This window comes from Benincasa hispida, chromosome 6 (genome assembly GCF_027475165.1).
Source record: "Benincasa hispida cultivar pf3 chromosome 6, pf3_genome.v1.1, whole genome shotgun sequence".
NCBI lineage: Eukaryota > Viridiplantae > Streptophyta > Magnoliopsida > Cucurbitales > Cucurbitaceae > Benincasa > Benincasa hispida.
The window spans coordinates 49163106-49188934 of record NC_143483.1 but is presented as its reverse complement, the minus strand read 5'-3'; the positions used below and the strand labels follow the sequence as shown (position 1 = coordinate 49188934).

Sequence of the window (25829 nt, the reverse complement as noted above, 5' to 3'; positions counted from 1 at the left end):
TAATTTGTCATATTCTGAGTTCATACTACAATTATTAAATATTAAATGGCTTAATGCCCCCTAATTAAAAATTAATCATAGTCCAAGAGATTATGTTGATATGATCTCTCTTTGGAACTGTTTCTTTAACATGATCATAATCATCTCTTGGAAATGAACATCTAATTAGAGACTAAAGTATAATTTATTTATTTATGTACTGTATTTAAAGTTAGAATTTTAAAAAGTTAGTAGTTGTTATAAGTATTTTGACTAATTTAAGTAGTTTAGACGGGTTAAATTACTAACTTATTATATGTAAATGACATAAATACACATTCTATATGTGACAATCGAGTTTGAAGTGAAAGTGAGCATTATTCAACGTTACTTGACGTATATATATTAAAGAGTGAAAAATGTTGAAATATTTTTAGTTGAAAGCAAGTAGAAACGTACTAGACAAAGAGGGAAGACAAAAATGATGAAAATAATATTTAAATTGTTAGTAGAACGATAAAAACATGTTTTTTTTTTATATAAGAACGGAGATAAATATTAGTCTAAGGTTTGTTCCATATAACATTCAAATTCTATTTTTTGGCTTTCTTATTGATCAATAAATCAAATAGATTTTGCAATTTGTGCACATATAACAATTTTTCAATAAATCAAATAGATTTTGCAATTTGTGCACATATAACAATTTTTTAATTCTATGTTTCAAAAATAGAAATTACGAAAAAAAATATTTTTATATATTTTTAGTGCATCCAAGTTGAACTTTTAAAATGTATAGTGCTAACAAGTAAATAAAAATTTACTGTTTTTTTTTCTTCGTGTTAATTTAATACGTATAACATACCATATTATGAAGTCAATGATGTTTTAAAATAATACACCACATAAAGCATGTTTCATAAATTAATTATTTGCGCTTTCTACACTAATAACCTAACTAAATAGGTCCAATTACACGAATGTCTCAAATCCATCGTTTTTCTATGAATGGTCTATTAGGTTATAATATTACATAAAAATCAAGTATAACACTCCATAACACCCCAATTAATTTTTGGCCATTTAAAATAGATCGAAAATACACAAATATGCAAATCATGTGCATTAAATTGATTTTTTTTCTAAAATTGTTCATTTTTCTCACTTTTCCTTAATTACTTCATTTTTCTTCTCTCCCTCACCCATCTTAGCTATATTTTATATATCTGTGTATATATGACAAATTATGTGGAATATATATCTCAATAGAAACGAGACTAAAATTAAATATGGAGTATATTAAAATATAGTATATTATTCTAAATGCATCTGGAATAACATCGTATATATTTTAAATAAATCTCATATATATACATAAAAAACGAAATACAAATGAAACAAAAAATTGTAACCATAATTCTGCATTAAATGTAGTTTGGGGTTTCTAAATTTTAAGTCAAAATCCAATATCTGGAAAAAAATTTATATATTTGTAAAATAACTAAATATACATCTCAATTTCAAATATATACATGTGTATACATGACAAAATATGTAGAATATATATCTTAATAGAGATGAGACTAAAATTAAAATGTGCAGTATTTAGAATATAACAACATTAAATTTGTACTAGTTCTAAATACATTTGGAATAAATCTCGTATATATATATATATAAGAAAAAAAATATGAAAACGAATATTTGTAGCAATAATTTTGCATTAAATACAACCACCAAAATTAGAAATCTTGAATATTAAGTCAAAATACAAATATGTAAAAGAGGAAAATTTGCATTAATGTAATATAAATCGATTTGATAAATACTTTCTTTGATTTGAATTTCTTAAATATTTTAATTATAAAACAATGTAAAATTTTAATATGAGAGAATGTATTATAAAATAATACAAATATTATTCTAAAATTAAGGATATATACCATATTAGTTACTGAATAAAGTAAAAAAAAAAAAAAATCATTAAATGAAGATATCGTGATGACATATAATGAAATTAATTATTTTTTAAAAAATCTCTAAACGATTATTGTTAAAAATGTTTTGAATTATTTTAAATATTTTAATTACAAAATAATATGAACATTTAATCGGAGAGATTAAAATTATCCAAAAAATCTGAAAATTTTTAATTAAGGAATATAGTTAAAGTTGGAAGTTTGTAAAATATTACTTCCAAGTTTTATAAATCTTTCTTAAACGTGAGATAAGAAACGAGAGGGGTATTTTGATTTAAGTAATAGAAAATGTGTTGATGAGAAATGAAATTGATGTATATGGGTATCTCTGGTATTAAAACTTTGTCGGTGACATGTGCAAAGGAAAAAATAACTTTACAGCAAGTATTTGAAATTACAATATAAAAGAACCTCCTAATCTTTGTTTGGTAATCACTTTGGTTTTAAAAGTTAAATCTATAAACCTTATTTTCACCTTCAAATTTCTTCATTTATTATCTACTTTTTACCAATAGTTCAAAAAACTAAACTAAATTTTGAAAACTATAAAAAATAACTTAAGAAATATGCAAATAATTTAAATATTTCTTCACTTCTTCAATTATTTTTGTTTTTTCAAATTTAACTAAAAATTCAACCATTGTATTTAAGAAAAATACAAATTGATAAGAAATGTGAATGAAATAAGCTTAATCTTTAAAAACAAAAACCAAAAACCAGATGATAATCAAATGAGACCTAAAATATCTGTATGTCAATAAAATTATGTTACTTTGGTACTGTGGGAAGAAAAAAACAAAACAAAAAAGGGTATCTTCAATTCTTTGTTTTCCTTTTTTTTTCTCCTTATACTCGGACTCCGTCGAATGCTGCCTCAAATTGTCTCGTAGTGAATTATATTACGTAACCATTTTCCAAATCTAAAAATATAGATAAATCTTGCCGTTCATTTCAAACACAGAAAAACTACACATTAAAATGAAACTAAAGTTCAAAGTACAGAAGCCTGATTAGACCTCTCGGGTGAGAGGATTCAAATTCCAGAAGTTTAGAATGAAAGAAAAGATCGCTGCTGCACCTTTTACCTTAAATTTTAAAAAACTCAGAATCCGAGATGAATCTTGGACACCAGCACAAACATCCTTTGGCAAAGAACGGGGGAAAATAGGTAAAAAAACACAAGAATAAGGTAGCCAAACCCAAATAACACACCAGTGAAATCCAGCTTAGATAAGGAACTTCGTGTCGTGGCTGGCTCCACTCCGCTGCAGTCTCATGAACCGAACTTCCCAGCCCTATTATCAGTCGATGAATGAATGACATTACACCCACACTGATCACAAAAATTTGGCAGTAAAAGAAACCCAAAATTCTTGCAAGAAAATGCAACCTCCCTACAAAATCCAACCTTACATGTAACAAACATTCACAGCACTAACACTGATGGCAATAATAAATATGGCATAAGATAACAACAGCCCTTAAAGAGACGATGTCTGCCACTGCCACCTACAAATAGACACACTGCACTCTTTTACATTCTATCTTCTCTCCTCCGAGGGGCACAAGTGATTATTTCATCAACTCTAAGGATCATCTCAGCTGCCTCTGTTGCAGAAAGCAATATGGCTTGCTTGACTTTGAATGCTTCTGAAATACCAAGTTCTGCCATATCTCCTACCTGTCATATATGATCATCATGGTAAGGGTTAGAGAGAATTTTCAATGTTATGATCATCACAGTAATGATAACAATCTATTGACAGATTTTCAGTTTGCAGCCATTGCCATATTGAGCTTCAATATTATAACACGAAAAAAGTTGTACTAACGATCAATTAATAACACTACAAGAGAGAGGAATAATAAGATCATATTAGACTCCATCTTCCTGCCAACAGTGGCTTTATAGCAATTGAGGTATTACTCTTCTTAAATTTATTTCAATCTCAACACTCACCGATCCAGAGATGACATCAATCCCTGCATTGCAACCCTCCTTGTGATGCTCAGCCCGGAGCTGAGCAATCAAGTCAGCACTATCCAACCCAGCATTATCAGCAATAATTGTTGGAATAGCCTGTAGAGCCCGCGAAAATGCTTCAATAGCATGTGATTTCTTCCCGGGAGTCTTCCTAGCCAACTCATCCACTTCTTTTGACATGATCATCTCTGGCCATCCACCTCCAAGCACGACCCTGCTGTCATTGACCGTCTGAGACAGTACACATAAGGCATCATGCAGAGACCTTTCAGCCTCATCAAGGACGTGATGGCTGGCAAAGAACAAAAATACAATGCAAAAATAGATCTGTCAGAACACATAACAATGCTCGTGGAACAACTCCAAGATAAAAATGTAAATGCAAAAATAACCATAAAAAATTTCCAACCGAAGGTTCATGTTGGACACCACCAATTTGCACGGTAACAACCTTTGGTGAAAAAGCCTTATTCACCCAAAGCACTTGATGATATTTGCCATTCATTTTTTTATCAACCATCATAGCAATGTAAGAACAATATTACATAAAGGAGAAAAAAAACATTAACTGACCAAAATATAGAGAGAGGCTCAAATTCTTTTTGCAGAAAAAACAAGAAAATTATGTTCTTCTGTAAAATGCCAAGTAATATAAAATGCACACCAAAATCACCATATAATGAGAAATAAAATCTACAGGATCTTTTAAAATACCTTGCACCCCTCAGCACAATTGTACAAGCCTGACCCATTTCCACACCTGAAAAATGGATCAGTTTGTCCTCGCCAATCATAATCTCCTCAATCAACTTGCAATATCCAAGTTTCACAGATTCGGGATTGTCAAAAGTTGAAGCAATTTCACCACCAGTTACTAAAGCCAGACGTTCAATGCCATCAAAATCAGCATGCTCAATAGCAAGTATTCCAGCATCTGCAAATAGTTCCTCTGGGAAATTGTAGATCAACTGTCTGTTAACAAAGCAGTTGATTCCATGACCAATTATCTTCTTCACCTTCTCTCTCATTTTTTCCTTTTCAGCACCCTCAATCTCAGCAACTCTTGACATCGAGTCAACACGAACACGAGCACCATAAATCTTAACTTTGTCGGTATCCATAGCAGTATTTGCCACTAAAATTTTGGCATTCTCTATGCGTTTAGGTTGGCCAATACCAATTTTCTTGTCAAGAATAAACCTGAACAAAGATTATACAATTCAGTTTTTTAATTAAAAAAAAAAACAACTTTTTGAAAAATATTTGTGAACATAGTAAGCATACTTGTATAACTAGAGCATTTTTCAGAAAGCATTCCTAAATTGTGTCTACTTAAATAATTAGGTTACTCGATGAAAGAGTCCTTCAATAATCTTCTAGGTTTTCTAAAAATTTGCAAGGCAAAATGTAAGAAGTAAGCATTAGCTTCATACTTGTTGTAATAAAAACAAAACCCACCCTTCATCTAAAAAGGAATCCTTCAATGATCCTCCAGGTTTCTTGATAATTTGAATTGACTCTAAGTTTGTGCTCCCCTGCAATTTCAACAAGGTAAAAATCAAACAGAACACACATCCAAAGGTATGGAATATTAGACACACTGACACACCATGGAGACAGCTGCACATCATTTAAAACGTCCCTCCCTCTCTCACACACACATGAACATCGAATATATAGGATGAAGTACACAATCAAATAGCAGGCAATAAACATCATGATATTGAACTTCCAAATTCCCAATCAAACCTGTCCATACATAATTTTAACCCGACACACTATATATATATGGATTAAGAGTAAGCATTCACCTTTAGCCTCATTACAGCATCCACTGCCAATTTAGCAAAATGCTCCTTGTCTTGCGAGAGAATTTTGGAACTCAAAGTAGTCATTGCAATCTTCATCAAGTCTGATTTAAATTTCTCTGAAAAGGGGCCATGCGCAACTTCAGAATACACAGTTCTAAGAACATATAAGATTTGAAGCTTATAGTCTCTGATTAAAAATATATTTAACAGTCGCATCACATGCTAGTCAAAGAAAGGGTATGGAAAAAAATGGGCATATTACCTATATCTGCTTTGTTATCCACCACTTTCTGCAGCAAGGCATTACGAGCACATTCTGCAGCCATTCTATAACCTGAAAGTTTAAATGAATCATCACAAGCTTTGGCCAATTATACACATCACATTGTGAAAGGTACCAGGAAAAAAAAATCCATCTAGTTTCCATGCAATGAAAAAGAGAAAGAGAGAGAGAGGTTGATGTCTCGCATGCACACACAGACGTCAGACTAGATAGAATCATTTGAGAGATATTCCATTGAGATAACATGCTGCCAAGATTTTCCTACAAGAGCATAACTCAAGCATACAGCAGAGTCTTCAATCTTCACAAGGGAAGGAGTTCCAAGTTCAAACTTCATCAAAAGAAAGAAAGAGGGGGAAAAAAAGGTAAATGGAAAAACCACCCTACTTTTGTCATTAGGGTCGAGAATTCTCATTTCTTGAAGTCTCCCGTGGGAGTTCTGTTGAAGTGACCATGGAACAAAGGGAGAGAGAGAGAGTGGGTCAACTCATGCAGCAAGGAGAAAAAGGGAGAGAAAACAGGTACAAGCTCTAGGCTAGTTTCTCCTCTATCTGTCATTCTGAGGGAAAGGGAGTTTTACGATAAGTACGAGTGTGTGCTCTGTTGTTGGGTGTTTGGGCAGAAAGAAAAATAGAGTTTTTAGATGGATTGAGAGGGAGTCTTTTGAGGATTGGTCCCTTGTGTGATTTAATGTCTCGTTGCTGGTGTCGTTGACGAGTTCTTTTTTAATTATTCGCTTGGTCTTTTTTAGCTTAATTGGAGTCCCTTTATTTAGGGTGCTCCCTTTTGTGGGTTTTTTTTTTTATGTCCGTATATTCTTTTAGTTATTCTCAATGAAAGTTGGCCTTTTATAATTATTTTTAAACAAATAAAAAGAAGTTGTCAAAACTGCTATTGAAAAATAAAGACATCTTGAGCATCCCAAAGGTCAATGGTTCAATCTCCTACCTTCACAAATAAAATTGATGTACTCAAAGAAGACAACGTGTTTCCATGTTACAAAACACGGCAATGGCATAGGACTCATACTCTGGACATCTATAGAGTAATTTACATATTAAAATAGGAAGAAAAATAACCTGCTATAATTGTCATTGGGTGAATCTTTGAAGCAACCAACTTCTCTGCTTCCCTTAGAAGTTCTCCAGCCAAAACAACAACTGAGGTTGTACCATCACCCACCTCATCATCTTGAACTTTTGAAATATCTTAACCTTGTTAAAGATTCTCCATTCAAAGCCATAAGGAGACAACTTCGAGTAAAATAATTGAAGTATCCATACAAGAATTAAACAAGCTTCCACAACTACAATAGTCATGATATTCCATCAAGCATAAAAACGGTGAACACTTAAAAAAAGGATACCGACGAGAACTTTGGCAGCTGGGTTATCGATATGGAGAGATTTTAAAATGGTGGCACCGTCATTGGTGACAGTGACTTGCCGTCCTCTCCCAGTAGATTGGAGAATTTTATCCTGGAAGGTATTATATGCACGGTCATGGAAGAGTCTAAAGCTAAGAAATAAAGACCACAGTTTGTCACATTGGTATCAGTTTATGGTTCCCCTGTAGGACCTGAACGATTAAGGGTGGATTTAATATCCACTATTTTGTGTGTTCTCCGATCTTTACTCAAAAATAAAAGTGTATTACTTAAAACTAAAAAAAAATGTAGCAGTAATATAATAAAGAGAAGAGAGGAAAAATAAAGGAGGCCAATGCCTTCTGGAACTTACCATCCCCTTTGGTCCTAATGTTGTCTTAACCAAATCAGCAATTGCCATAGCGCCAACGAATGATGCCTATGAAAGGTGAGAAAAGTAAATTAAATTAAGGAATTGGAAAAAGAAAAGCTCTATGAAACAAATTTAGAAACTTACCATTCTAGCACGCTCTCCCTTCTCTTCGCTGGCTTCATCTTTCAGAAGTTTATCGACCTAAAAAGTTGGACATTCATGTAACCAAACAAAGACCAATTACATACTCGATTACAAATGAAAAATCAGGAATAGTCTCTGGAAACAAACTTACCGCCATGGAAATGATGAAAACTGCGACCTAACTGTAGAATGAAGATCAGTCAATTAAAAGAAACCGAAATGGAAATGAAATATAAGCAGAACATAGATAAATCACGCCCAAAAAACGCTGGGAAAAAGATTTAAACAAAGAAAATAAAACCCTAGCCCAAAGTTCATTAAACCCTAAGATCAAACTCAACAAGCAACGAGTGATTTAGAGATGGAGAGGGTAGCAGAAGAATTGAGCGTGGACCTCGACACACGGCAATGCTTACGTAGAATACGGCGGCGGCTACCGCAGTTGCAGCAGAGATGGAGAAGGATGAGTCGGGGTGATGGTGAAGAGTTGTGGGAGTGAAAAAATGGAGAGTGAAGAGGGTGGTGGAGGTCACGGGACTAGGGTTTTTTTTCCCTAATTTATTATTATTTACAAAATAGGGAAACTAGTGTTTTTCTCTTTTTTTTTTTTTAATATAAAATAAATGTAAGTTTTGAATTTAGTTTTTTTTTTTCGTTTTTCAATTTCAAAAGGTTATAATTTCAATTTTGAGATTTGTCATTTGAGTTTGGTTTAATTTGGTATGTATGTTTCAATAGTTTCATGGTTATTCTCAATTTTCAATAATACTTACTTTTCGTCCTTAGTCATAATTTGTATCAACTAAAAAATTATAATTAATTAAGTTTTACTATTTATCATCGATCTTAAAATTAAATTTAAAATTTCACAACATAATCGTTTTTTACATTAATTAATAAACATTAACGCCAAATACTTAATGTGAATATTTAGTGAAATATTAAGGTTAAGAGTGTAAATTTGAAACTTAGGGACCGATTTGAAATAAAACTCAACTTCTAACAATAAAATTTTAACATTTTAAAACCTATGGACTTGATGGAAACGAAGCTCAAAATTCAATAATTATGGATATAATATTTTAAAATTTATGGACTAAGTAAATACTAGACATAAAACTTATAGACCATAAAGGTTACCCTACAATAAAAAGAGGGCAGTTACTTAATTTTTTCCCCTCCCATTAATATATAACTATAACTTTATAAATCTTAAATGTAAAATTATCGGTGGTAGGTGGGATGTGGACAATTTGTTAAGCTTGATAAGGACCCTTGGCTCCATTGTGAGGGGACACATAGTGCTTTTTAGGGTTCTTAATCTTTTGCGGGGTCAAAGAGTGGTGTGCCTTGATTAATTTGAGTTTCATTCCTTTTGATGCTGAGCGATTCTTCCAAATCAAACTTCCGATGAGACGGTAGGAGGATAAGATCATATAGAATCTAGACAAAAAGGGAGTTTTTACTAAAAAAAAGTGCTTATTTTTTGGGATTAAATCTTGCTAATATGAATACAGCTAGCTCTTCTAATGGGAATGTTGATAACACCGAAAATGTGTTATCTCCCTCTCCTTATTTGGGATCGTTGGGCTATTTAATGAGTTTAATTGATGTTTTTATAGGTCTCGAGTGCACAAGAGGTTGAATAAAGCGTTCGATGCGAAAAGACGATAAAACGATCAAGTTTGGAGCTAAATTGCACAAAAAGGGAAAGAAGATCGAGGAATTACCATTACACCCCTAGTAAAAGCGTTACGAGTTGCACAACGCTCAAAGGCAGTAGCCTTACATTCTTTCAAAAACAGGGCGGCGTACATGTAGCGTTGCGCGCTACGAACTTTGATGGAGGTGTGCGTGCTGTCTTGTGCAGCGTTGCAACGCTCTTACGCAGCATTGCAACGTTGTGACACCTACTTTATAACGCATTTCAATATGAAATGTTAGGTTATCACGTCGTTTTTCCTTTTATTTTCCCTTGTTTTCTTCCCCTTTCGATTGTAAACATTAATTTCCCATTTTTATCATCTTGAAGCTTAATTAATTGTCGTTTTGGAGGATGATTTATAGCTTAGAGGTAAGTACTTAGCTTGGGTTTTGTAGTTTATTTCCATTCCTTCTTCATTCCTAAGACTTAAGTTATATTCTTGTTGGGATTATCCTGAATTTTAGAGGTTTCATCTTGAATTCATTCTTTAATGTATCTTGCATGGGATAATCAGACAAATTAGTTGTGTTGGTATGATTGATTGCTTTTGATTAGCCCTAATTTGTAATCGTTACATAGTTAATCACTTAGAAGCAAGGATTAAGTAAGTTTGTGAAGTCAATTTGGGATTCTATTTGATCTGATCTAGATAAATCTCACTCAAATAGTTGGTTAGACGTGGAAATCGATTATTCGGCTTAGCATGCCCTTAAACTTAATGCTTGTTATTTTATCGATTAGTGGAAGATTCTCACTCAAACTATAAATTAACTTGATCTTAAGGATTACCGGTTAGAATTCTAAGCGAGTAGGCTAAGTTTAATGGGAAAATCTCACATTAATTTTATGATTAAGTCCATGATAGAATTAAAAGGAATGGGATAAACTAGGCCGACCCAAGCTAAGTGTTTTGTTTCGATTGATAAATTTTCACACTAAAATTTACTCAATGCACTCTGTGTATTTAATTTACTCCGCATCATATTCGTTTTCATGTAATTTACATTAATTAGCTTCACAAACCTCTCCCCCCTTGGTTACATCCTATGACTTTCAAGGTTAAGAAGTCTTGGTCAGCTCTCTGAGAATCGACTTCGTACTTCCCTTGCTATATTTAGTAGAGTAAAGCATGGAAATTAATTTGGTGTGATATGACCTGGCGTTTATCAAATTACAGACTCGATTGCAAAGTTAATTTCGCCCAAAAACATAGGAGCCCTTACAATTAACATTTTGTAATACTGAAAGCTTTAACAAAAAGACAATTTAAAACCCGAAACGTTCATCAAAATCATCCACAAATGCAGAAAACGGTTAACCACAAATGCAGAAACCCACCGCGACTATAAAAAATGTTCAATTCATATCCGTAATTTGGAATATCAAATAACCTGACTCTGATACCAATTGAAGGAAATCGAAAACATGAGTAGTGAAACAAGATTATTCCAAATTACAATCACGAATCAACAAATCATTTACAGTCGACTTCAAACAAACGGTTATGCGATTCATACAGAAATTACAGCATGTAAAATACAAAGGAATAGAGAGTAAAACTCTACGCACATAGGCAGAAGCGTCTCCACGCTCCATTGCATGACCGCTCGAACAACAGCGACCACGAATACTCGATCTACACAACTGCAACACCGCATGAACACTTCGCGCTCGTCCTCAACGATCTCCTCGGTCATGATCTCCTCTGCAACATGAACTCCTCCACAGCACCACGAACGACCTCCAAAAACCCTCGATAGTGTCGAGTTAAGTCTGACACCACCAACAAGGCGACCTTGGTATTCTCGGTGTGAGAATCCAAAGGGTGGGCTTTATTCGGACTTGGTATGCGGTAGACGAATGGAGAAAACAATGATCACGTACACGACTGGGCAAGTGAGAGATGGCTGAGACCTATTGTATAGGTCGATGCCCAATTGTTTAGATAGAGCTATGCGATCGTCTAGAAAAAGCTATGCGATCGTTTAGCTCGGTTTGTCGCCTACAGACACTACACTATCGTTTACCTTGGGCCAGTGATCGTCTAGCAAAACTATGCGATCGTTTAGTAAATATTGCACGATCATTTAGCTCGTCCAGCCGTTGTTTAGTAAATCCGTATTTACTTGATGACTTATTCGCGAAGAGAAAACTCAAAATCCTTTTCAAACTTTTGTAAAAACTTCTTTTTCAAATAGGAAACCAATTTCCTTTTAAACTCACGGTTACCATGATCCAATAACCACCCACTACTTTGGTTATTTAAAAGAAAAAAATATTAATTATCCAATAATTAATATTATTATAAACATAAATGATAACCGACTTATCATACTATATTTATAACCTATAGTTTTAATATTTCATCTCATGAAACATATAAACCATAGTTCTTTTTCTATTCCATGGTACTTAATGTAAATCTCATTTATATCATTCCTCCATTAGATGTATCTCATATATCATACCGATTATATCATATATAATCAAAATACCTCTTGTCAATTTGAACATTTCAAATCAACACCAAGAACTTGATCCTTCAACATGAATCCAAGCTACCAAGGGGACCTCATGGACTTGTAGATCCGAAGCTCCAATGGTACGTGAATAACTGACTAAACTCTTTAGTCACGGATCCACCATTCCTTAACTTCCACGCACTCCACTAAAGACCGACAGTTGAACTCTCCTCACTACAAATATATTATGTGTCCATCTTAACCAATGAGCAGTGCGACAACCCTTCACAGATTGCTCGTAAGTACAGATGGGCCAATAACCATTATGCCCCTGTAGTTACATCTGTGTCTTTAAGTACCACTAATCCCTCTAATGAACATAAGTCATAGTCCTACTATGACTGAGTCTTCTCTTCCAAAGAGAATTTGTGGCCACTATGTTCAAGTCTCGGAATCAGCCCTTAAGTGAGTAATCTCTCTACTTATCCCTGCTTTCGGAAAACGAGTGAATTCCATCTTGTGGATTGAGTTCCCAGCTCCCATATCAGACAAGTCCCCAAAAAGGTAGGCATGTTGAGTTGGCAATCTGGCCACTCTCACCCATACTAATCAAAGGACCGCCCTCAAAGGCAGGAATTCCTAAAACACTCAGGATTGAGGTTGTGTCACCTATGGTCGTTTAGGTGAGATGCAAGTCTTTAGTATCAACGGCGTTATATACAGAGTATAGTCATCTCGTGGTCCAGGTCTTATAAAACTCTTTATAGGACACCCCTGTTCCACGTCTCCACACGAATGGTCAGGATCTACCATCTGTAGTAGTTTACAACACTTGCAAATCTTTACAAAGCGTGTCGTATCCGTAGTGTCACCAGGATCAGGTATCCCACCTTAATCCTTATACTACAGACCGATTTAGGTTATCATTTAAGGCATGATCCACTTGTATATCACACATACATACTTAAGTTCACATAATATAACCAAGGAGCTTTGTGTTATAGGATATGAGTAAATGCCAGAATTAAATAACACTTATTTTATTCATTGAACAATGTGTATCTTTACAAAACAACGAGACTCGGAAGAATTAGGACACCAATCCCAACATAGAAATCATAGAAGATGTCCTTATTCAAGTTAATAACCTTCTTTTCCATGCTGATTTTTACATTCTTAAGATGGAAAAGCTCATGTTGATTTCATCTTCATCGATCTTGTTTGGTCGGCCTTTCATGAAAACGACCAAGACCAAGATTGATGTGGATGAAGGTATATTGTATGTTGAGTTTGATGGTGAGGTAGATACATTTAATATTTTTAATGCTATAAAGTCCCCCACCGTTGGGCATGTGCAGTCTTTGTGCCAGATTGACGTATTTGATTGTCTTGAGCAAGAAGTAGTTTGGGATGTCTATGATAATGACGAGGATGAATAAGGCGAATTGATATCACTTGAGGAACTTTCCACTTTATCCATGACAAATCTGGTATGCATGTCTCCTTGTTTTGATAATGATTCATCTGAAAAGGTGCTTCCTTCTGTCGTGCAGGCACCTAAAGGGGAACTGAAGGAGCTTCCTGACCATCTAAAGTATGATTATCTTGAAGAATCTGAAACATTGCTTGTGATAATGTCAAAGAATTTGACTAATGAGTAAGAAGAGAAATTGGTGAAGGTCTTGCAAAGATACATGCTTGTCGTTGGGTGGATATTGGCAGATATCAAAGGTATTAGCCCCATATGTGTATGCACTGGATCGCTCTTGAAGAATGAGCTAAGCTATGTCAGCAACCCCAGTGGCAATTGAATCTTGTTCTAAAGGATGTCGTGATGAAAGAAATCTTTAAACTCCTCGATGCAGGTATTATTTACCCTATTACTGATAGTGAGTGAGTTAGTCTCATACATGTAGTACCTAAGAAAACAGGTGTTACTGTAGTTAAAAATGAAGAGGGTAGCTTAATACCTATAAGAATTCAAAATGGATGGTGAACGTGCATAGACTTTAGGAAGTTAAATGTCGTTACTAGGAAAAATCATTTTCTCATCCCATTTATAGATCAGATACTTGAGAGGTTGGTTAGAAAGTCTTTCTTCTATTTTCTTGATGGTTTTTCAGGATTCTATCAGATCCCAATTAACCAGGAAGATCAATAAAAGACGACCTTTACATGCCCCTTTGGCACCTTTTGCTTTAAGAAGGATGTCGTTTGGGCTGTGTAACACTCTAGATACTTTCCAACGCTATATGATGAGTATCTTTTCTGAATTTATAGAGAACTTTATGGAGATGTTTATGGATGACTTCACTGTTTATAGGGACTCACATGATTGTTTGTCAAACTTGTTTAGGATACTAGAGCAATGTATTGAGTCTAACCTTGTGCTTAAGATTGTACTTAGACATTATTTTTTAGCATGGTATTGAGGTTGATCCTGCTAAAGTTAATATTATTGCTAAGCTCCCTTACCCTACAAGTATGAGGGAGGTTCGATATTTTCTTGGGCATGCAGGTTTCTACCACAGGTTTATTAAGGATTTCAGCAAGATTACTCAATCAGTGACTTCTCTTCTTCACAAGGACATAGATTTTGAATTCGGTGATGAATGCAAAACAAGCTTCGACGTGTTGAAGAACGTCATGTCGTGTGCTCCGGTTATTCAGGCTCCTCGTTGGGATCTTCCCTTCGAGATTATGTACGACGCGAGCGACCATGCTGTTGGAGCAATTTTAGGCCAAAAGTTGGATAAGAAGCATCATGTGATCTACTACGCTTCAAAGACCCTGAATTCAACCCAATGTAACAACACCATGATGAAGAAGGAGTTTTTGGTGTTGTTTTTTCTCTTGAAAAATTCCGTTCTTACATTGTTGGATATGAAGTTGTTGTCTTTTCTGACCATGCAGCTTTGCAGTATCTTATGTCGAAAAAAGAGTCCAAACTCAGATTGTTGAGGCGGGTTCTTCTCCTCCAAGAGTTTATCTTGAAGCTTCAAGACAGAAAAGGGTGTGAGAAGTTGTTGCCGATCATTTAAGCAGACTAGTGATAGAAGGAGGTTGTCTTAGTTCTAATGGAGAGTTCCCTGACCATACACTGATACAAGTAGACAGTATTTTCATGGCTCCCTAGTATGTAAACCTCGTTAATTATCTAACCACATGTGAGTTTCCTTATAAATTGAATAAGCATAAACATGATAAAATTAAGAGTGGGTCAAAATATTATGTATGGGAAGAGCCGTATTTGTGGAAGTTATGTTCTCATCATATTGTTAGGAGGTGTATCCCTAATGATGAATTTTTTCCTGTTTTAGCATTCTGTCATGAGCATGCATGTGATGGGCACTTTAGTCCTAACGAATTGCTAAAAAAGTCTTGGATTTTGGTCTATACAAGGATACTTTGTTTAGGGATGCATATTTCTTCTGTAAGACTTGTGAGTGTTGTAAAAAATTTGGATGTCTATCCCATAGAAATGAAATGTCCTAAGTCCCGTTCTTTTCTACGAGATATTTGATGTGTATGGGGATAGATTTTATGGGACCTTTTTCTCATATTAATAGTCAAACTAGTTCAAAACAAATGAACCAAGTCTTGAACCGCACGAACCGGACTGGTCAGCACCCGAATCGACCATGAACAACTCGAACCAACCGACTCGGATGCGAACCAATTAAGCTACGAACCGAATTGGCCGCGAAACGGTTCATTCTGTCCGCCTTGTAGTGTTACAACGTAGTGTCCTAGCGTTGCAACGCTACAGAAAGAATGTTTTGTTCTGTCCTTCGCAACGTTGCAACGCTAAGGCATAATGTTGCAATACTACTGTACAGTTGCGACCCCCTTCGAATTTTCTCCATTTTTGGCCTCATTTTCTCAAGAATTCTACCAGAATAATCACAAACGACTCAAAAACTTTAAATATACAAACTCGGTTACAATTATGCAAAAAAAAAAAAAAAACCCCTTACAAACCAAAAATGTAAAATAAATCAGTAAATCTAAAGGTTCTATCTCGAAAACATCCAATAATCGTAAACATTCACCAAAACATTCATCATATGAATAGAATTTTTACAGAATGCAAAATCCCACCAATTCGATAAATTTAATTCTAGAATGATAAAATTGAGGACCAAAAACCACACCCTAATACCAATTTAAGGAACTTGTGAAGGCCTTGAGCGCAAACGTGGGGATTGGTCCCAATTTTATTTTCACAGAATACCAATTTTACATTAAACAAAATATGCATAATCAAGAAAATTTACAGCATGCATAAAGGAAATTAAACAGAAGAAAAATTAGGGTTTAAAAATTCTTACCTTTGAAGAACCTTTCTTCACGTGATCATCTTCTCCAAGATAGTCACGAACAAATCCAAATGGTATTTAATATAAATCTCATTTATATTAAATTTAATTATATGAAATCATTTCACATAATTTATATTTGAATCATCTTCAAATATTTATTTTCTCTCAAATAAACTTTATATTATAATGTATCAAATACATTATAATAATTATATCATATATAATTAAATTAAAATTAATCATATCACATATAATCAATTCCCTCAATTAATTTGAACAATTCAAATTAATCCAAAATTAATTCTCATTAAATCCATGTTGAGCTACAAAGGTGACCTCATGGACCTGTAGCTTGAAGCTCCAATAGTACTTGGATAATTAATTAAACTTCTTTAATTACATTATTTAATTTAATTAAATTATTCAACATCCATTAACTGTCGGAAACTCCACTAAAGATCGACAGCTACATTATTCGCACTATGGATATATTTCTATGTCCATTGGATATAACCAGTCAATAGTACGATGACTCTTCCAAATTGCTCGCAAGTACAACTAGGCCAAAATTACTATTTTGCCCCAGTAGTTACATTTAACTTCTTAAGTACCACTGATCCCTCTAATGAACAATAAGTCACAGTCCAACTATGACTAAACCTCTTTCGAACCAGGAGAGGGTGTGACGTCATATTGTTCAAGCCCTAGAATCAGCCATTAAGGGAGCAATTTATCTACTTACCCCAATAATGGGGAATGAGTGAATTTCATCTTGTGTAGTTGTATTCCCAGCTCCCCAAATATGACGAATTTAGGTTATTACTTAAACATGATCCACCTGTATGTCTCTACATATATGTTTAAGCTACAAATGATAACCTTGGATGTTAGTTTATTAGTTTGTGAGTTTAATGCTACTAAATGTCAAATAAAACATCTCATATTTTATTAAATAAATAAAATGTTTGTACAATACAATTACAAACTACAGAACTCTATGAGATTTAGGGCATCAACCCCAACAATCTCCCATTTGTCCTAAAGCTAGTAGGGTGTACAATATACAAGTCATATTAATATAGAAGTACATAAAGCAATAAACTAGGGTATAACATGCGCCCAGTACAAAATCTCCCATTTGCCCTAGTCTAAATGTGGCCTGTCCCGTAAACCATACTTTGTAGGTGACCCTCAAGCACCTTAGTCGTGAGGACCTTTGTAAATAGACCAGCAATGTTGTGTTCTGAAGCTATCCTTGTGGCCATTATGTCCCCTCGATGCACCATCTCTTGGATGAGATGATACTTCCCCTCAATATGTTTCCTGCGTTTGTGACTTCAAGGCTCTCAGGAATTAGCCACAGCACCACTACTGTCACAATAAAGGGTGATGGGCTTTGACACATCTGGAACCATTTCCAGGTCAGTCAAAAATTTTCTAAGCCACACAGCTTCTTAGTAACTTCACAAGCCACTACGTACTCAGCCTCCATGTTGGAGTCAGTAATGCACCCTTGCTTGGTTCTCTTCTAGACTACTGCTCCTCCGTTAAGAGTGAACACTGATCCTGATGTGGATTTCCTAGAATCCTTATCAGTCTAAAAATCAGAGTTCGTGTATCCTATAAGGATCAAATCCTTAAAACCATACACGAGCATGTAATTCTTTGTTCTCCGTAGATACTTGAGGATATTCTTAACAACAGTCCAGTGATCAAATCCTGGATTAGACTGATATCTATCGACTATCCCCACTGCATAGTAGATTTCAGGTCTAGTACATAATATCGCATACATTAGGCTACCAACAACCGATGCATAGAGGATCCGTCTCATTTCCTCACCTTCTTGAGGTGTCTTAGGACACTGTTCCTTAAACAATATGACTCCATGCCTGAAAGGTAGTAAACCTTTATTGGAGTTATGCACAAAAAATTTGACAAGCATCTTGTCAATGCACGATGCCCAAGACAAGGCTCACGTTTTGCTCTTTTGATCTCTAAAGATCTGAATGCCCAGAATAAACTGCACCCCTCCCAAATATTTCATTTGGAATTGATTGCTAGCCAATTCTTAATTTCGATCAGTAGACCTACATCATTCTCAATGAATAGGATATCATCTACATACAATACTAGAAAGGCTACTGAACTGTTGATGATTCTCTTGTAAACATAAGGCTCATCAACATTTTGATCAAAGCCATAATATTTGATTGCAGTATCAAATCTTATTTTCCAAGATCAAGAAGCTTGCTTCAGTCCATAGAGGGACCAATTAAGCTTGCAAACCTTTTGCTATTGACCTTGGATTATAAATCCCTCAAGCTGCTTCATATAAATGGTCTCCTTAAGATTGTCATTCAGAAAAACAGTCTTGACGTCCATTTGCCAAAGCTCATAGTCATAATATGAGGAAATGGACACGAGGATTCAGATAGACTTCAACATGGCAACATATGGGAAAGTCTTCTCATAGTCGACTCCTTCAACTTGGGTATAATCCTTTGTCACAAGTCTAGCATTGAAGGTCTGTACCTTCCCATCAGCACCCCATTTTCTCTTGTAAATCCATTTGCAACCTATACCCTATGAGGTTGATCTACAAGATCCCAAACAGAATTGAAGTACATAGACTCTATTTCGGGATTCATAGCTTTGATCCACTCATCTCTGTCAACATCCTCCATTGCCTTATTGTAAGACGGTGGATTCTCAACATCTCCATCAACTACGATAGTTAGGATTTATGTTAAACCCATATAACGAACAGGCGGGTTTGGAACCCTCCCATAACGTCAAGACTCCCTTAACATTTGAGGTGGATTTGACTTACTAGATGAACCAACTTCAACAACTCTTGTTGAGGTGTTGGGTTATTCAACAACTCTTGTTGAGGTGTTGGGTTATTCAACAACTCTTATTGAATGTTCAGTAGTTTCCTTGGAAAGTTCATTCAACACAATCTTACTGTGGGGTTTAGGCTCCTTTATGTAGTCCTTTTCTAAAAATGTAGCATTTATCTATGGGTTTTATGTCCTAAAACTCGTGGTTTGTAAACAATAAAACTTATTCTGAAAATTCAATAAGTTGTTATTGAAAATATGTATTGCTTATTTCGTTTTAGAAATAAATCTAATAAACTAAAAGATCCATGACTACATGAGTACTTGAACTTTATATGGAGACATAAAAGTGGATCAAGTTCAAGTAAATGGTCAAAATGATTCATGGTATATAAATAAGGTTAGGTGTCTTATTCTGGTAACACTATCAGATGCGGCCCACTCTGTAGTTGTTACATTGAGGAGTGAGGGCGTCTTGTGCAATGAGTTTGTACAAGATCGGACCACGAAATCAGTCACTCTTACTTTATAACGTTGTTTACTATTTAAGGCTGACTATTTCAAAGCGATGACCTAGGTAACTTGACCTTAATCCTGAGCTAACTATGAACTCCTGTTTATTCGTGATTATTTTTAGATTTGTATAGGTGAGGGTTGACTCAACAACGTCAGCTCAATAAACCTCAATTTCAGGGATAAGACCGAGTAGATAGCTGTGGACATAGGGGTGCAAGATGGAATTCACTCCTACCCACTTTCAAGGACAGTAGAGAGGTTGTTCCCTTAACTGCTTACTCCGGGTCTTGAACAATGAGCCCCACCCTCTTATTGGCCCGAGAGGGACTTAGTTTGTTGACTGGATCACAAACCAATTGTTCATTAGAGGATCAGTGAGACTTAAGGAACAAGAGGTAATCTCAAGGATAAAACATATATTTGACCTAGCCATTATTACGAACAACCTGTGAAGAGTTAACTTACTAATCATGGTTATATCGAGTGGACATAATATATCTACAGTGAGGGAAATGCAGACTTTAGTGGAGTGACCTATTAGTTAACGAATGTGGGTTAATTTGGTGTAAAGAGTTTAGCCAATTAATCTCGGATCGTTGGAGCCCATGATCTGTAGGTCCACAAGGTCCCCCTACTAGCTCGTAAATGGATTAGCTTTAGAGTAACGTGATAAATTAATTTGAAACGTTCAAATTAGAATTAAAGAGAATTAGTAATTATATGGATATAATTACACATTTAATTTTGGAATTAAACGAAATTGAAAAATTAATTAATATTTAAATATGATTTAAATATTAAATTCATGAAGGTGCAATTTGTGTAAAATTAATTTAATATTTGATATTAAATTAATTAGAATTAATTAAATTATTTATTTATTATTAATTTTATTAGAAAATTAATTTATAAAATTAATTTTATAAAATTAATAAATGTTTTCCGTTTTGAAAAACAAAATTGATTTTAGAAATCATTTTAAAAATCAAAATTGGGAAAACACAAGAAAAGAGAAAAGTTGGATTTCTCCATTAACACCTTCAAGTTGCTCACAACAATCCCACTTGCTCCAAGTTGCTCACAACAATCCTACTTGCTCTTGCTTTAGTACTCCAAGCATAAGCTGCATCTCATGCAACCTTCTTCTTTGCATTTTTAGACGTCCAAAGCTTTGTTTTATTTATTGACATCAAATCTAAGGATTTTGCTATTCAAAACTTACAAATAGTTCGATTTATAAAGCCAACGAATAAGTGAGACAACCAAGCAATTTTTGTATTAGAATTTAATTGCCAACGTCTAAAAAAATTGAAGTGACATGAAACATCTTAAACATGACATAAAGTCTGAAGAAACGAGAGAAATACATAATATATATATATATATGTGTGTTAAATTATCGAGAAATCCGTGAACTATGAGGTTGGTTTCAATTGGTGTTAAATTATTGCCAATTGTAACTTGTAATTTCAAAAAGTAGTTTGAAGTATGATTTCAAACCAATCCGTGTCAGACTTTTGTCTTTAAAATCATGGAAATTGCATACATGAAAATATCTAGAAAAAAGAATTATTATTATAAATATTCTATTTAGTCTTTTAGTCTTTAGTTTTGTTCAATTTAATTATTATATTTCAAAATGTTACAATTTTAAATTTTGTTTCATATCATAAACATCAACATCTCGTCTGATCCTACAATATCTAGGTGTCAAAGAAACTCATAGAATATTAATCATAAATAAGTGACAACTATAGATTGAACTCATGACCTCTTTAATACTTTATCGAGATATAATAAGTTTCAAATTTACATTTTTAACCTTTTTTTTTTTTTTTAACTAAATATTCACTTTCTCAAATAATTTTCAAATTCGTAGGAACCAAATGTTAACTAATCAAAGTTTAGCCAACATATACAAATAATTAGACAACATATACAAATAAAATAAACAGTAGATATTGTCTATAGATATATAGATGATGATAATTAAGAGGAGATTGATTTGAAGTTGTGATTTGTAAAAATAAAATTAAAACAAAACAGGAGATTTGGAGAAAATTAAGACCCATTTAGTAACCATTTTATTTTTTATTTTTGATTTTTAAAATTAAGTCTATTTTTTTCTCACTTCTTACTACCGCATCTTTCTTAAGTACAATGATTGAATTCTTAATCAAATTTTAAAACAAAAACAATTTTTTAAAAACTACTCTTCTTAGTTTTCAAATTTTGGCTTTGGTTAAGATAGATAATTGGAGATATTAGTGTCGGTAGACTTATTTTAAGAAACAATAACAAAAATAAAAAAAGAAGTGGTTACCCAATGGGGATAAGATAATTGAAAGTACTAACTCATTTCAATTACCTTCTAAAAAATTCCTACAACCTTGGTCCTACAAAATTTTCCATTGAAATACATCCCACGTTGAAATAGATAAAGAACGTTCTAAAGCTTCGAAGACCACAAGTCCTAAAATAAGAAAATCCAAGTAACAGAAAACAAAATACAAAACCTTGAAGCAAAATGTAGCTAAAATAAGAAAATCTAGCACAAACAAGCAACGAGTGTCACTCATAATAAAGCTACCAAGGCCACAAATAACTGTCTTCGGATAAGGATCACAATTCACATATGATATGTATTTGCCACTTTTGACATGGCATAAACGCAACCTTCACTTCCAATATATATACACACAATTTCATCTACAAATTGAGCAGACAACATACCTCATCATTTCTCCGCATCCTTCAGTGAGAGAATGTAATAAGTTTGGTTGTAGCACATCAAAATTCTGTTCATTAGCACAATAAAGTCGAGAGAATTGATAGCAATTTAAACAATCATGTAGTTTTAGCACTCATTAAAACAAAAGTTGTAAAGTAACAATTTCGACCTATATGACTATATATATCTTCATACTTACAAAATCATCACCATGATTTATGTGCATATGTTTTATACAAGGGTCTGTCAACATTCATAGAAACTTAGCTGACAGCTCTATAATGTACTAATAATAAATATATTAATTTCTTTGGTCCGCTAACCACTGACCATAGCTCTTCATCTGTTATAATTAATAAGATGAATCTTAGGTTTCGATGATGTCGAAGGAGAACTTAGAAAGCAGCTGCGGAATGCCAGATATAACTGGCCCATATGTCTGCAAGATGACAGGATTAACATGTAGATAGATTATGCACCACATTTTAACTCAACAATATATAGAGATTATTTCAAGAATTTCCATAACAAAATTGATTTTTCTTTCCTTTTCTTCCAATCCTTCAAGGAAAAAGTAAGATTTTCAAATATCACAAATTGGACATCCACAAAGTGACTTGGTTAAGATACCTTATGGTTTTCGTGAATTTGGCATAAAGGAACAGCGATCAACTTGAGGTTCTTTGGCACAACGAATTTTCGACTCTCCGGCAACTTGACCAGGAAAAGTTTAGTGCACTCCTGCATCAGGTTGTGAGTGAGTGAGTTACAGGCAAATGATGCATAGCTCAATAGTCATAGTTTAAAGGAAGTAGTTTGCATTCGAAAAAATACCTTGGCCCCTTTAACAGTACTGGACAAATATGGAAAGAGCAGGGTTTCAAAGTCAGGCCTCCACCACATACCGAGGCACTCGCCCACCTAAATGTGAAAATAAGAAAACTTCAAATTCCATCATTCATAATTGCAGTAATAATACATGGTAGACAAATAAAAGAAATAGATTTGGGCATTACAATACCTCCCAATCAGATGCATCAGAGGCTCCATTGGCAGAAAGCTTCCTTGACAACTTTCGCGTCAAGCCATCAACATCTGTAAATTGAGATCATCCACCACAATAAACTATCCAATCAGCATAACTATTAGACAAACGCAGCAGCAGAAGGGATTCAAAGCACACATTTACCCGATTCGTTAGGCCTTAGGCGACCACCAGGAAGCTTGAAAATTGAATTACGTATTTGAAACAGCAACAAATGAGGATGCTTGAATAGTTCAACCTAATTTGAGAATAATGGACGCTTTCAATTATAATGCAGTATCTAAGCACTGTTTTTGATCGCATGATGAGGTGTCCATTTAGAAATTGTGTAGCAGAAAAGCATCCTGAATTCAGGTTCATCAATCTAAAAGTTATCTCCTAAAAGGTTTTATGGATAGAAAAGTTCGGACTACCATGATTTCTCTCAAAATGGAAATGAAGTAAGGAGATCAACTACGGATTAAAAAAAAATCATGTTCATTCCACACAATAAAGAACCAATCACGCAAAAGCCAATAAATACGGCCAAGATGCAAAACTTGTGAATCATAAATTAACTGAAAGCTCCACTTAATTACTCTTAGTAATCAGGTATCATGATTATCAATCTAACAATAGCGAGAGAAAAGGTCAAATAAGCCGATGCTACAAGTTATAACTACACTGACCGGAACCAATAGTATCAGAATTCCACCGATTAATTAGGCGTCAAGCAGTTCGAGGACGATGACGACAGAGTCAGTATAAAAAGTCTATATGCCTAAAGAAATCAACCAGTAGGAGGCACAAGATTGCGGAAATGGAAGTATAAAATAAAATAGTTGTAAAATATGAAGAAGGAACGAACCAGCAAAACTGCTTCGACAGAAGTCCTCAATCCGTAAGCGGCATAACTGCAGAAAAAACAGATTAAAGAAACAGAAGGAACTTAAAGAGCAAACTGTAGTCAACGGATTAAAGTGAGAAATGATACTTGGATTTCATCCTGAGGAGGCGATCAGCGAAGGTCTCGTCCTTGAAAAGAAGAGGCTCTTTGGATTCAAAGTAGTAGTTGCTGAGAGGGTAAATATGGATGGATGGGCGTTGGTCGGCGGCGGAAGCTTCATCGTCGTCCATAGCATGCAAACGTCCGTCGTCTCCCATGGCGTGGATTGGGGAAAAAGAGGAGAGAAATGGAGAAATGGAGAATAAAAGGAGTAAAGTGAATTTGGGGAATATAGGTGAGAAGTGGAAATGGAAGTGTGAAGATGTCGTGTTGGTTGGAGAGAAGGGACACGAAGAAGCGGAAAAGTGGAGTGCGTCACTCACTGCGTAATTCTCTTCTAATTAAGCCTAAAAAGAAGACTCAGACAAGACGACCACTGGGAGAGCAAAAGGGAAGGGACGAAAAGGAATTTGAGAAGAGAATGATGCTAAGCTAACTCTCATAAACTCTTTTTTACTCTCACTCTCACTCTCACTTTCTTATTTCTCAACAACTTCCACCCATGGGCCTTTTTATTTTTATTATTATTATTTTTCGAGTTGTAAATATAATAATCAAGTTCAAAGTATTCGTATACATAGTGTAATGAAAAATAATTTATACATATAATAAAATTTAGATTTTACTTTCAAAGTCTATTAATTAGGTCATATCGCTAGTAGAGGTCTAAATAGATAGATCACATCACTAGTAGGAGTCTAAACGATAGGGCCTATCGATGATAGATTATGCTAAATTTGCAATTCTTTAAAAAATACTACTATACACTTAATTATTATCCGTAAGAGTACTATCCAATGCAATTACTCAAAAAAAAAAAAAAAGAAGACAATTTGGGTGCATCTACAACTTTTATTACACATAGTAGAAAAATATTGGAAAATTGTTAAAAATAGAAAAATATGCAAACTTTTTACATACTATAGTAAAAAAAGAAGAAGAAGAAGAAGACGACGACCAACAAAAAAGTAGGTTCCACTTTTTTGAAAATTCCAAAACTACCCCCTCTTTTCTCGCCTTCGTGCTTGCATCTCCAACATCTTCGACAACAACTTGCATCTAATTCAATCATCGATTTCTTCCATCTTCTTCGTCGATTTTCATTCTTTAGGTACGCTTCTTCTTCTTCAGTCCAAAAAAAAAAAAAGAGTTCATCTCTCCAGTAGCCATGAAGCATCCATCTTGGGAGATTGCCACATAGCTAAGAGGTTTGCATGATGAGGCACCACAACTCATATCAATTGCTTAGTTTTTTTTTTTTTTTTTTTTTTTTTTTTTGGATTTTGTGACTGTGTTTCTTC

At 34.3% G+C, this 25829-nt stretch overlaps 2 protein-coding genes across 3 annotated transcripts; both read right to left on the bottom strand.

Annotated features, from left to right (window-relative positions):
- Positions 1-3012: 3012 nt before the first annotated feature.
- LOC120079881 (TCP-1/cpn60 chaperonin family protein) lies at positions 3013-8505 on the bottom strand. Of its 2 annotated transcripts, none has more exons than XM_039034329.2 (12): positions 8314-8505; positions 8071-8101; positions 7920-7976; positions 7776-7841; positions 7403-7514; positions 7116-7244; positions 6016-6087; positions 5754-5869; positions 5401-5477; positions 4657-5142; positions 3919-4234; positions 3013-3639 (listed from the first exon to the last, which is right to left on the bottom strand). In XM_039034329.2, the coding sequence occupies exons 2-12, from the start codon at positions 8074-8076 to the stop codon at positions 3493-3495; spliced, it is 1584 nt and encodes a 527-aa protein (XP_038890257.1). In that variant the 5' UTR covers positions 8077-8101; positions 8314-8505; the 3' UTR covers positions 3013-3492. The 2 variants fall into 2 exon arrangements, with proteins under 2 accessions (XP_038890257.1, XP_038890258.1); XM_039034330.2 differs by having other exon boundaries at positions 8336-8485.
- Positions 8506-22605: 14100 nt separating this feature from the next.
- Positions 22606-25019, bottom strand: CFIM-25 (homolog of CFIM-25). Its single transcript, XM_039033584.2, has 7 exons — positions 24517-25019; positions 24391-24436; positions 23688-23781; positions 23520-23593; positions 23333-23419; positions 23129-23239; positions 22606-22937 (listed from the first exon to the last, which is right to left on the bottom strand). Exons 1-7 carry the CDS (start codon positions 24684-24686, stop codon positions 22866-22868), a joined length of 654 nt encoding a protein of 217 aa, XP_038889512.1. The 5' UTR covers positions 24687-25019; the 3' UTR covers positions 22606-22865.
- Between the last annotated feature and the right edge of the window lie 810 nt (positions 25020-25829).

Coding starts and splice junctions, on each gene's coding strand:
- LOC120079881 (XM_039034329.2), bottom strand. Junction 7,515..7,775: donor CATTAGGACCAAAGGGGATG/GTAAGTTCCAGA, acceptor AATACCTTCCAG/GATAAAATTCTCCAATCTAC. Junction 5,478..5,753: donor ATGCTGTAATGAGGCTAAAG/GTGAATGCTTAC, acceptor TTGAAATTGCAG/GGGAGCACAAACTTAGAGTC.
- CFIM-25 (XM_039033584.2), bottom strand. CDS start 24,686: ATGGGAGACGACGGACGTTTGCATGCTATGGACGACGATGAAGCTTCC. Junction 23,594..23,687: donor CCTAAGGCCTAACGAATCGG/GTAAATGTGTGC, acceptor CTCAATTTACAG/ATGTTGATGGCTTGACGCGA. Junction 22,938..23,128: donor AAATTCACGAAAACCATAAG/GTATCTTAACCA, acceptor GTCATCTTGCAG/ACATATGGGCCAGTTATATC.